The sequence below is a fragment of the Neovison vison genome, chromosome 8, assembly GCF_020171115.1.
Source record: "Neovison vison isolate M4711 chromosome 8, ASM_NN_V1, whole genome shotgun sequence".
NCBI lineage: Eukaryota > Metazoa > Chordata > Mammalia > Carnivora > Mustelidae > Neogale > Neogale vison.
Genome location: NC_058098.1, coordinates 45,278,609 through 45,291,837, shown reverse-complemented (window position 1 = coordinate 45,291,837; position 13,229 = coordinate 45,278,609). Strand labels below are relative to the sequence as shown.

The window sequence follows — 13,229 nt, the reverse complement described above, 5'->3', positions numbered from 1 at the left end:
GAAATCCCAATAGTTCATTTTTGCCCTTGCTTCCCTTGCCTTTGGCGATGTTCCTAGGAAGATGTTGTTGCGGTTTAGGTCGAAGAGGTTACTGCCTGTGTTCTCCTCAAGGATTTTGGTGGATTCCTTTCTCACATTGAGGTCCTTCATCCATTTTGAGTCTATTTTCGTGTGTGGTGTAAAGAAATGTTCCAATTTCATTTTTCTGCATGTGGCTGTCCAATTTTCCCAACACCATTTATTGAAGAGGCGGTCTTTTTTCCATTGGACATTCTTTCCTGCTTTGTTGAAGATTAGTTGACCATAGAGTTGAGGGTCTATTTCTAGGCTCTCTATTCTGTTCCATTGATCTATGTGTCTGTTTTTGTGCCAGTACCATGCTGTCTTGATGATGACAGCTATGTAATAGAGCTTGAAGTCCGGAATTGTGATGCCTGCAACTTTGGCTTCCTTTTTCAATATTCCTTTGGCTATTCAGGGTCTTTTCTGGTTCTATATAAATTTTAGGATTATTTGTTCCATTTCTTTGAAAAAAAATGGATGGTATTTTGATAGAGATTGCATTAAAAGTGTAGGTTCCTTTAGGTAGCATAGACATTTTCACAATATTTGTTCTTCTAAACCAGGAGCATGGAACATTTTTTCATTTCTTTGTGTCTTTCTCAATTTCTTTCATGAGTACTTTATAGTTTTCTGAGTATAGATTCTTAGCCTTGTTGGTTAGGTTTATTCCTAGGTATCTTATAGTTTGGGGTACAATTGTAAATGGGATTGACTCCTTAATTTCTCTTTTTTCTGTCTTGTTGGTATAGAGAAATGCAACTGATTTCCGTGCATTGATTTTATATCTTGACACTTTACTGAATTCCTGTACAAGTTCTAACAGTTTTGGAGTGGAGTCTTTTGGGTTTTCCACATATGGTATTATATCATCTGTGAAGAGTGATAGTTTGACTTCTTCTTTGCCGATTTGGATGCCTTTAATTTCCTTTTGTTGTCTGATAGCTAAGGCTAGGACTTCTAGTACTATGTTGAATAGTAGTGGTGATAATGGATATCCCTGCCGTGTTCCTGACCTTAGCAGAAAAGCTTTTAGTTTTTCTCCATTGAGAATGACATTTGCAGTGGGTTTTTCATAAATGGCTTTGATAATATTGAGGTATGTGCCCTCTATCCCTACACTTTGAAGAGTTTTGATCAGGAAGGGATGCTGTACTTTGTCAAATGCTTTTTCAGCATCTATTGAGAGTATCATATGGTTCTTGTTCTTTCTTTTATTGATGTGTTGTATCACATTGATTGATTTGCGGATGTTGAACCAACCTTGCAGCCCTGGGATAAATCCCACTTGGTCGTGGTGAATAATCCTTTTAATGTACTGTTGAATCCTATTGGCTAGTATTTTGGTGAGAATTTTCGCATCTGTGTTCATCAAGGATATTGGTCTGTAGTTCTCTTTTTTAATGGGATCCTTGTCTGGTTTTGGGATCAAGGTGATGCTGGCCTCATAAAATGAGTTTGGAAGTTTTCCTTCCATTTCTATTTTTTGGAACAGTTTCAGGAGAACAGGAATTAGTTCTTCTTTAAATGTTTGGTAGAGGGGCGCCTGGATGGCTCTGTGGGTTAAAGCCTCTGCCTTCGGCTCAGGTCATGATCTCAGGGTCCTGGGATCGAGCCCTGCATCAGGCTCTCTGCTCAGTAGGGAGCCTGCTTCCTCCTCTCTCTCTGCCTGCCTCTCTGCCTACTTGTGATCTCTGTCTGTCAAATAAATAAATAAAATCTTAAAAAAAAAATTTTTTTTTTTTAAATGCTTGGTAGAATTCCCCTGGGAAGCCGTCTGGCCCTGGGCTTTTGTTTGTTTGGAGATTTTTGATGACTGTTTCAATCTCCTTACTGGTTGTGGGTCTGTTCAGGTTTTCTATTTCTTCCTGGTTCAGTTTTGGTAGTCTGTATGTCTCTAGGAATGCATCCATTTCTTCCAGATTGTCAAATTTGTTTGCATAGAGTTGCTCATAGTATGTTCTTATAATTGTTTGTATTCCTTTGGTGTTAGTTGTGATCTCTCCTCTTTCATTCATGATTTTATTTATTTGGGTCCTTTCTCTTTTCTTTCTGATAAGTCAGACCAGGGGTTTATCAATCTTATTAATTCTTTCAAAGAACCAGCTCCTAGTTTCATTGATTTGCTTTATTGTTTTTTTGGTTTCTATTTCATTGATTTCTGCTCTGATCTTTATGATTTCTCTTCTCCTGCTGGGTTTAGGCTTTCTTTCTTGGTCTTTCTCCAGCTCCTTTAGGTGTAGGGTTATGTTGTATACTTGAGACCTTTCTTGTTTCCTGAGAAAGGCTTATACCACTATATATTTTCCTCTCAGGACTGACTTTGCTGTGTCCCGCAGATTTTGAACCATTGTGTTTTCATTATCATTTGTTTCCATGAATTTTTTCAGTTCTTTAATTTCCTGGTTGACCCATTCATTCTTTAGAAGGATGCTGTTTAGTCTCCATGTATTTGGGTTCTTTCCAAATTTCCTCTTGTGATTGAGTTCTAGCTTCAGAACATTGTGGTCTGAAAATATGCAGGGAATGATCCCAATCTTTTGATACCGGTTGAAACCTGTTTTAGGACCCAGGATGTGATCTATTCTGGAGAATGTTTCATGTGCACTAGAGAAGAATGTGTATTCTGTTGCTTTGGGATGAAATGTTCTGAATATATCTGTGATGTCCATCTGGTCTAGTGTGTCATTTAAGGCCTTTATTTCCTTGTTGATCTTTTGCTTGGATGATCTGTCCATTTCAGTGAGGGGAGTGTTAAAGTCCCCTACTATTATTGTATTATTGTTGATGTTTTTCTTTAATTTTGTTATTAATTGGTTTATATAGTTGGCTGCTCCTACGTTAGGGGCATAGATATTTAAAATCGTTAGATCTTCTTGTTGGACAGATTCTTTGAGTATGATATAGTGTCCTTCCTCGTCTCTTATTATAATCTTTGGCTTAAAATCTAATTGATCTGATATAAGGATTGCCACCCCTGCTTTCTTCTGATGTCCATTAGCATGGTAAATTGTTTTCCACCCCCTCACTTTAAATCTGGAAGTGTCTTTGGGTCTAAAATGAGCTTCTTGTAGGCAACATATAGATGTTTGTTTTTGTTGTTTTTTTTTATCCACTCTGATACCCTGTGTCTTTTGATTGGGGCATTTAGCCCATTAACATTCAGGGTAACTATTGAGAGATAAGAATTTAGTGCCATTGTATTGCCTGTAAGGTGACTGTTCCTGTATATTTTCTCTGTTCCTTTCTGATCTACTACTTTTAGGCTCTCTCTTTGCTTAGAGGACCCCTTTCAATATTTCCTGTAGAGCTGGTTTGGTGTTTGCAAATTCTTTCAGTTTGTGTTTGTCCTGGAAGGTTTTTATCTCTCCTTCTATTTTCAATGATAGCCTAGCTGGATATCGTATTCTTGGCTGCATGTTTTTCTCGTTTAGTGCTCTGAATATATTATGCCAGCTCTTTCTGGCCTGCCAGATCTCTGTGGGTAAGTCTGCTGCCAGTCTAACATTTTTAGCAGTGTATGTTAGAGACTTCTTTTCCCGGTCTGCTTTCAGGATTTTCTCTTTGTCTCTAAGACTTGTAAATTTTATTATTAGGTGATGGGGTGTGTACCTATTCTTGTTGATTTTGAGGGGGGTTCTCTGTACCTCCTGGATTTTGATGCTTGTTCCCTTTGCCATATTAGGGAAATTCTCTCTAATAATTCTCTCCAATATACCTTCTGCTCCCCTCTCTCTTTTTTCTTCTTCTGGAATCCCAATTATTCTAATGTTGTTTCATCTTATGGTGTCACTTATCTCTCAAATTCTCCCCTCATGGTCCAGTAGCTGTTTGTCCCTCTTTTGCTCAGCTTCTTTATTCTCTGTCATTTGGTCTTCTATATCGCTAATTCTTTCTTCTGCCTCGTTTATCCTAGCAGTGAGAGCCTCTATTTTTTATTGGACCTCATTAATAGCTTTTTTGATTTCAACTTGGTTAGATTTTAGTTCTTTTATTTCTCCAGAAAGGGCTTTTATATCTCCCGAGAGTGTTTCTCTAATATCTTCCATGCCTTTTTCGAGCCCAGCTAGAACCTTGAGAATTGTCATTCTAAACTCTAGATCTGACATATTACCAATGTCTCTATTGATTAGGTCCCTAGCCTTCAGTACTGCCTCTTGTTCTTTTTTATGTGGTGAATTTTTCCGCCTTGTCATTTTGTCCAGATTAGAGTATATGAAGGAGCAAGTAAAATACTAAAAGGGTGGCAAAGACCCCAGGAAAATACCCTTTAACCAAATCAGAAGAGATCCCAAATTGTGGCAGGGAGAAAAGGGATAAAAAGAGGTTCGGAAAAAAAAAAGAAAGAAAGAAACAATTAAAAAAGAAAATGAATAAAGAAAAAATATAAAAAAGAAAAGATATATATATTAGATAAATTAGTTAAAAAACGTTAAAAAAGAAAAGGGTAAAAGTTAAAAAAAAATTTTGCAGAAGAAGGAAAAAAAATTTGAAAAAAAAATTCAATTAACTGCAAGACTAAAGAACCATGAGGAGAAAGCCATGAGTTCTGTGCTTTGCTTTCTCCTCCTTTGGAATTCTGCTGCTCTCCTTGGTATTGAACCTGCACTCCTTGGTAGGTGAACTTGGTCCTGGCTGGATTTCTTGTTGATCTGGGGGAGAGGCCTGTTGTAGTGATTCTCAAGTGTCTTTGCCCCAGGTGGAATTGCACTGCCCTTACCAGGGGCCGGACTAAGTAATCAGCTCAGGTTTGCTTTCGGGAGCTTTTCTTCCCTGAATGCTTTCTGTAGAGTTCTGGAGGACAGGAATTAATATGGCGGCCTCCTGGTCTCCCGCCTGGAGGAGCCGAGAGCTTGGGGCCCCACTCCTCAGTGTGCCCTCAGAGAATAGCGCCCAATTACTCCCGTCTCTGTGGCCTCTGGACGCCCTCCGAGCTCACCGGGCCTGCGACCGGTTCAAGGTAACCCCGAGCTGAGAGCTCACTCCTCTGCTCTGTCTCTGTAGCCAGCTTCCCCATTCTAATACCTGCAAGCTCTGTGACACTCAGACACCCCTGATCCTTCTGTGACCCTGCGGGACCTGAGGCCACACTGACCCCACGTGGGCTTCACCCCGGTTTAGCCTCTGAAGCGATGTCCCTCAGCGGAACAGACTTTTTAAAGTCCTGATTTTGTGCTCCGTTGCTCCGCTGCTTGCCGGGAGCCAGCCCCTCCCCCCAGGGTCTATCTTCCCATCGCTTTGGATTCACTTCTCCGCCAGTCCTACCTTTCAGAAAGTGGTTGATTTTTTCTTTCTAGAATTGCTGTTCTTCTTTCTCTTCGATCTCCCGTTGGATTTGTAGGTGTTTGCAATCTTTAGATACACTATTTAGCTGATCTCCTGCTACCTGATGTAGCCTCAGCCTGCTACTTCTCTGCTACCTTGACTCCTCTTCCTCTAATTTGTTTTTATTTTCTACTTTCTGCTTTTTCCTTTCTTTCTTCATATTCTTCATTCCTTTCCTTTTTATCAGCATGTTAATTCTGATATATTAACATAACAGTATACTAACTCCACATACTAATTCAGCCTTTCTCTTTTACAAAGGTCAACATTTAAGTTCATATGTTTATTTCTAGGTCCTACGTCATCTGAGTTTGGTACGTTTTGATATGTAGTATTTTCTCACTACAGATTTTTTCCCCCATTTCCATTATGATTCCATCATTGATTCCTTCATATATTTCTTTATGTAGAAATATATCTAATTTATAAACATATAGTTATTTTTATTTAACTTTTTGCTATTGACGTCTTAAAGGAATCACAAATCCAATACGTTGTCTGTCAAGTGACAGTCTTTGAAATTGTTGAGATTTGCTTTATGGCCCAGCAGATAGTCAGTTTCTGCAAATGCTCTGGGTGGGCTTGAAGAGCATGCATATTACCATTTCTTCAGTAGTTGGGTGTACTGCTCTGGATATGTCCATTTGATTAATTTTTTTAATAGTGTGTTTCAAATATTTTACATCGTTTCTAATATTTTTACCATCTTAGTCATTTACTGAGAAAAATAGGTTAAAATCTCCCATTATTGTGGTGCATTGATTTATTTTTCCTTGTGTATCTGTCAATCTTTGTTTATATACTTTGAAGCTATATTATTAGCTGTATAGAACTATAGAATTATCAAATCTCTGTAGAGAATCACATCTGTTAATTTACATAGTGATCCTATTTACTTCTAAGGATGATTTTTTTTTCTCTTAAGAACCACTTGTCTCATATTGATTAATATATTTGTAAATAATACTTTCCATCCTTTTATTTTTTTATTTTAAATTAAATTTTATTTTATTTTTTTAATGTTCCAAACCTTTCTATATTCTTCTCTTTAGATGTCTTTGAAAAAATTGTACATTCTTTATTTTATACATTTATCTTGTCTGATCTTGATCTTTTAACTGAATCTTTAGTTCATTTACTGCAGTAACTGACATACTTGGATGTATTTCTTCCATCTGCCTTTATGTTTTGTTATTGCTCCTTATCAGTATTCTCTTGTTTTGTCCCCATTCTTGCCTTTATTTTTCCCGTTTCCTTTTCTTCCTTCCTTTCTTTCTTTCAGATGATTTTTTTCACATTCCACTTACTATCTCTATTTTGGCAGAAGTCATAGATTCTCAGTTTTTAAGAAGTTGCCTTAGAAATTTTAATGTTGCATACTTGTCTTACTAACTCTGAAATTAGTCTGCCTTTACCCTCTTCCTGAACAATGCCAGTTCCTTGGAATATAATCTTCTGATTTTATTCCTACCACAGCTGCTCCTGTTCTGTCTCCCTCCTCCACCTAACCTCTGAGTGTTAGAGTGACTTGAGGTTTAGGGCTGGTCCTCTTCTCTCTCTGACTCTCCTTGGTGCTCTTATTCATTCTAACCAGACCTTAAATACTGCTGAATTTATGATTCTGATGCTGCTGAATTTATTTGCCTAGCCTCTTCTGTGAATCCCATATATATTCAGGCTTATGTATTAAGCTGCCTACTTGGTATCTCAGCTTGGATGTCTTAACACATGCAAAGCTAACACAACCATAGCTGAACCCTTGAGTCCCCTGACCACCCCTCAGACTCTATCTCAGTAAAGGTCACCATCATCTACCCAGATTTTCAATCGAGAAACTTGGAAAAAATCCTTGATTTCTCCTTTTCACTTACCTGTCAACATCCAAACCTTTAACATGTCTTGGGAATACCTCCCCCACCACCACCTTTTTCTTTACTGTAGAAAGCCAAACTTCTGTGGAGTGAAAAATGGAATAGAAATGTGTGTGATATGCTCAGTCTTAATCAGCCATGTATAAAACATGAAATTGAGGTCACACAAGGGCAGATAAGCAGAAATATGACCAAGATTTCAAATAAATGGAAGACAATTAAGAGGGAAGTTAGTTATAATTACAAGTGATAATAATGTAGAAAACATAAGAAAAAATATTAAGTTTCTGTTACATAAACTGGAGAAGTGTGAGATAGCAGAGTAGCAAACAGTCTCCAGAGGGTGTGTTGGTATAAAAAGGAGAGGGAAGGTGGTGCTGCCATTAGCTAAAAAAAATCTTGAGAGATAGAACTCATTTGGGATCACAGAGGACACATTTGGGACAGAGAATTTAACTGACAGAAACTCAAAGCCAAAAGGAATACCTGAGAATGCCAGAATAGGCAGATGCTAAATGATAAATTTCAAAGGCATAAAATAGCATTGAAGACCTGCTATCAGCTAGTGCAGCTTTAAAACTCAAGGCAGGTGAGAGTAGTTCACATTATGAAACCATTTTATGGGTCACAAATGTTTTCTGTCGTGCAAGGCTAATAGTTACAGAGTAATGCAGGTGTTCCTAAGAAATGAGAGATCTTTGCCCTTAATGAATTACATTTAACAGATAGGTTAATAGGTTGTAAAAAAAAAAAAAGAGTATGTATTAATATACACAGAAAGAGAAACATACACACATTCAAGTCTGTAAGGGAAGAGAGTCTCTTAAAGTGGTATAATTGGGTATAATTCCAAGTTAGATTTTAGTAGGTTGAACAATCAGAGTCTGAGTTAAGCTGGGGAAGATAATGAGGCAATTGGAAAGCATACAGAATACATGACATTGAATGCAAACTGAGAATATGAAGTACAGTTTCTGGACTGAGACTCAGTATAGGAATCAGGCAAGAGGAGATAGTTCTGTACAGTAAGGAAAGCTGAGGGTTTGAATTGTGTGTAACTCCTGTATAATGTTGCTGTTGAAGAATCCAAGAAGCCCAGGCATGCCTTGTAAAGGGGACTGCACGCTTATCCTGAGTGCATTTTCGTAGAAGGTGACATAGTCTCCAAAGAGCTTTTAATAAACGTGTTCTGAAGCACTTCATCTATCCTAACTTAAAGAGGTGAGAATCCAGTGAAACATGGTGGTTTTAAAACCTCAAAATATATTTATTTTAATAGCTGAATTATACTGAATACAAAGAACTTTCACTGTGGAGAGCTGAACAGTACATTCAGTTTAATTGGCACTGGCTATGTGACCTCTTCTTACAAAGAACAACATATATATATACCACAGCTAATGTCTGGTTCAGAGTAGTGGCTTGAATCCCCTTTTGTTTGGGAAAGTGACCAGGTTTGGAAGTATTTTAATTTTATATATGGGTATTCAGAAAAAATTAACAGGAATATGACTTTTTGATCATTGTAAAAGATAGTAGGATATATCAGTTTCAAAGATAACTACCACTTAAAATTGATTTATAATTGAAGAAGGTAATTTTTAAAGTAATGTGCAACTTGAAGAAGGCTTTGTCCTAACACATTGTTTAAAAGCAGTAACAGTGCAGTTGATTCTGAAAGTTATATTCTGATATTCTTTACAATGGAATGTGGGGTTTGTCTTCTGTTTTAGTAGGTGTTGTATATTTTATTGTAAGAAAAACAATTACAACTCGATTTCCAACCATTTTCTAAGATTCATGTTTTTGAATCTTCTTCAAAACTGCCTTGAAGCAGTACAACATAATTTAAACTGTCAGCAAAAATAACTGATATGTGCTTTGTGGCTACTACCAGGAAATAGATCATTTATTTCATTAAATATGTAATTACTAACCAATATCAGTATTTCTGTTTGTCCTGAAAACTGAACTATTGAGGATACCTTATCTTTTTCCTCAGGAAGACCCTCTGTTAACATATCTATAATTTTGGCCACTTTGTAAAAGAAGATTTAAAATACTTTTTGTCACTTGAAAATACCAAGAAAATATATTAAATTTTTTGAGAGTTTCCCTCCTTTTTCTTCTTTTTCAAAAGGTGCATTGCCATTTGCTCCCTCGGGGTCTGGATATATGAAGAACTGGCACAGTGTACAAACCATCCGCAGCTGAAAGAGGCCGTCAATGTGATAGGTGTCACTTTGAAGGTATTACCAATTCGTGATGTGTATTCGACAGTAAACTGTATCCCAGATAGTCATCCAGTTCTAGTTTGAATTAGCCCCATTGTTATTTGTCTGTACGTGAGAGATTTGAATCAAAAATTATTTTTCTGAGAGCCATGTTGAATGTCCTGTGAGGCTCCCAAGAGAGACCACCAACAGCTGCTTCCCCACTGGTGGCTGCAACCTGGCCATCCATCCCTGAGTGTTCCTCAACCAAGCCCTGCAGCTGAACAGGCTTCCTCTGGTAGCTGGCCGCTTCTTGTAGCAAGCAAAACAACTGTCCTTTGTGGGTAATAGTGACAGGAAGATGGGATCTCATGCCCTGTCCTCTGAAGTAGGACTGGGAGAGACCTGACAGCTCCTAGTTAACAGTCCTGAGTGCTCACTGTCTGACTGGGTCTTGGCACTTTAAGAATGGCTTTCTTCCTTTGCTTTGTTAATGAAAGGAAGAGTTGCCATTCACTAGGTGGTCACATGGAGCTGGATTCATGGTAGATTCTCCAAAACCTTCACAATAGCTGCTTTGCAAGGTGGATAGTATAATCCTGAGGTCACAGCAGAGGAAAGCAAGGCCCAGAGGAATCAGGTCATGAGCTCACAGCCATGCAGGTATAAGTGATGGCATCAAGAGCAGATCTGCTTACCGTGAAAAACAAAACCTTTATACATACTGTTAGGCCACTTTCTAAACCAGAGCTCAAATCCTTCAAGGTTCTTTTCAGGCTCCTACTTAAAAATGATGGTAATAATTAGCATTGTTATCATTATACCACCCCCACCGAACCAGTGAGTGCCCGGTTCCTACCAGGCACTGTGCTAGGATTTTGTGGAAGTTATCAGCTGTGAGACAGTTGTCCCATTTTACAGTGGAGGAACTGAGGTGCAGGAGAGCTAAGGAGCTCATTCCAGGCTCTAAAGCCTTGCCAAGCCAAAGTTCAAACCATGAACTGTTTGTCTGACACCAGAGTCCAGGCTCAGGCCTGGCCTTCTTTACTACCTGATGTGTGCTGCTGTTATAGTCATCACCATTGTAGCTGACAACTGGGACAGTCGTCTCCAGGCCGTTGACAGCCCCTGTGTCACCTTTTGTGCTTCAGCCCACAGGATAACCAGCCAGGGCAGCCCCTGCCCATGGCTTGGCATCCAGCTCTCTGGTCTAGCCCCTGCCTGCTTGTGCAGTCTGATTTTGTGTCAGCCCTCCTCACCTACCCCTCTTTCTGGCCAAAAGAAAGCTCTGCTTTTCTCTCTGCCTCCACACCTGGGTGTACCGGTTCTGTCATGAGAGCTGGACAAACACTTGCTGCTGATCCCTGTGGTGAGGAATGGAAAATTGATTGAACCAGGATCAATTAGGAGTGCTCCCTCTGTCCTGAGTGCGGCGCTGACCTTTGTTACTGCTTTTAATCCTTAGAACCACCCCATGAGGTAAAGGGTTATGGCCACCTCTGCTTCATAGATGTGGAAAATGAGCTGATTAGGGAGTAAAGAGTTGGCCAGGGTCAAACCCAGGACACCCTGGCCCCTTGTCTGGACTTTGGCACAGTTGCAGAAGCTGCGGTGAAATATTCATATGCAACTATTAAAGTGAAAAAAAGTTGGCAATTGTATATCTATGCAGAGTCTAATTTTTTAAATATCCTCTTTCCTCAATTCTAAGATCTGTTTTTCGAATGTTGAATGTAGTGTGGCCTCCCCACCTCTCCCCCTTTCCTGGAAAAGCTGTCAATAGCTCAGTGGTGTCCGAGAATGATGGAGATATGTAGATACAGTGATATAGCTATCCTTCTACCCTATATGGTTCTATATAGTACAGCAGGGAGATGGAAATTGATAACAAAAGTAGAAGGATATGAAGGCTTACATTTTGTCGTCGTAGGTCTCCACATCTTCAAAAATGTCTTTACTTTTCTGTAATGATGAGGACGAACATAAGGCACCAGAGAAAGAATGCATGGAGCCCAGACTCTGCTGGAGGCATCCCAGCACAGTGCAGGGACTGTCTGGTGGAAGCCCCGCCCCTGTAGGTGCTCTGACTCTCCCCATTTTAGAAATAAGAGAGAAGGCAACTAAAGAATGCCAAGAAACTCACTCCAGTTTGAATTGTGGAGATCAGAGGGCCAAGATCGGCCAAATCAGCCTCCCTTTAACTGTTAGGAATAGCAGAGGGGAACTCACAGATGTAATTCCAGGACCCTGGGATGAGCTGTCTGCTCGTCCCTCTGACATCTGTGTTCCCGCCTGCCTCTCTCTGACGTCTGTGTTCCTGTGCCAGTTGGTACTTGTACTGAAGGAGGTGGCACATAAATCTCAGAGAACTGAGGGCCTAGCAGGGAGAGCATGGCCACAAGGAACAGCTCTAGAAGAGGGGCCTCAGGGAGCCTCAGGGCCTGCTAGGAGGAGGCCCAGCCCCAGCAGCACGGGGAGCATGAGCCCTGCAAGGGCTTCCTGCCTTACGGTTTCCACATTGCTCTGGACACCACTCTGCTCTGACCCTGCCCTTCAGGAACACTTGACAAGATTGACCTGGGTGTTCCATCTGATGTGGGAAGGCATGGTCAGAGAAGGCTGGGAAATGCTCCCCAAGAGGTATCAATGAAAACCAGCCTGTAGCTCAGCAGTAAATGAGAGCAGTGCACCACATAGGCACCTGCAGATTTCCATCCAGCTAATTATGTCTGGTGGGGTATTGTTGTGGGCAGCACAGGTGGCAGGTGAGTGTTCTAAGCCTGAGCTGTAGTTACTTAGGTATCCCATGCTGGATGTTGGCCAAGGAGCATGTCACCTTTGGCTCTGGCTCAGGTGAGCTGCCAACCTTGCCTCCCCAGCCCAGCCTGAGCCCCTACCCTCAGCCTCACCTGTTGTTCCTTCTTTTACCCCATCTTAGGAGACATCATTAACTGTCTCCTCCCCCTTACCCTAGCACCGTCTTCAGTCATAGAGTCCTGCTACCCTAGGGCCATCCCTCACTCAGGCTGGCTCCCTATGCTAAAAACTGAGCCTCTGGGTGTTCTCCAACCCCATAGCCGTAGTCTGGCCCCCACAGATCTGTCCTCCATACTGCCACCATAGGAATCTGTCTGTACAAGCCCTGACCAAGTCACCCACAAAGTAGAATACTAAGCATGGCATTCAGGAATATACATAAACAGGTCCCTGCCTATTCCCAAGATTGTCAGTCTTTCAGAGTAGGGACGATATCTGCCCTGTTCATCTTGTGCCCTGTGCTTTGCTCTTCTTTTTTGGCTCAAACAACATGGGAATGTATTAGTTCTTATAGCTGGAAAATACATGGGTATGGAAGAGTTTGAGTCTGGTTGATCCAGGAGGTGAACAGCATCAACACTGACCTAATTGTCTGAGTCCTCTGCTCTGTAGTCCACAGAGATGGCTTCCTTTTAGGGTGGGATGCCCGCACAGTTGGAGGATGTCTGCCAGTAGAAGTCAGGATCCTGCGTGTCCTTGTTCATGTTCAGCAGGACTTCCCTCACAGCATTCTAGTAAGTGGTACTGAGATGCATTAGCCAAGGTTTCTCACTCATCCTTTTACCAGTGACTGAGGCTGGGAATAAAATCTTTTGATTAATTTCAGTCAGTTAGGGCACATTCCTGGAACTGGGAGAGAGGACTTGCACCTGGAAAAAGATCTACTATTAGTTAAGGAGAGAGGGGGAAATTGACACTGGCCAAGCAACTACACATGTTCACT

At 40.5% G+C, this 13,229-nt stretch overlaps 1 protein-coding gene across 4 annotated transcripts in view; it reads left to right on the top strand.

The window, feature by feature from the left end:
- RALGAPA2 (Ral GTPase activating protein catalytic subunit alpha 2) overlaps positions 1–13,229 on the top strand; it is a 327,482-nt gene that overhangs the window by 184,785 nt on the left and 129,468 nt on the right. For all 4 annotated transcript variants that reach the window (XM_044263547.1, XM_044263546.1, XM_044263549.1 and 1 more), the window contains one exon: positions 9,397–9,505. In XM_044263547.1, the coding sequence (XP_044119482.1) occupies positions 9,397–9,505 (109 nt within the window). The remainder of the gene's footprint in view (positions 1–9,396; positions 9,506–13,229) is intronic.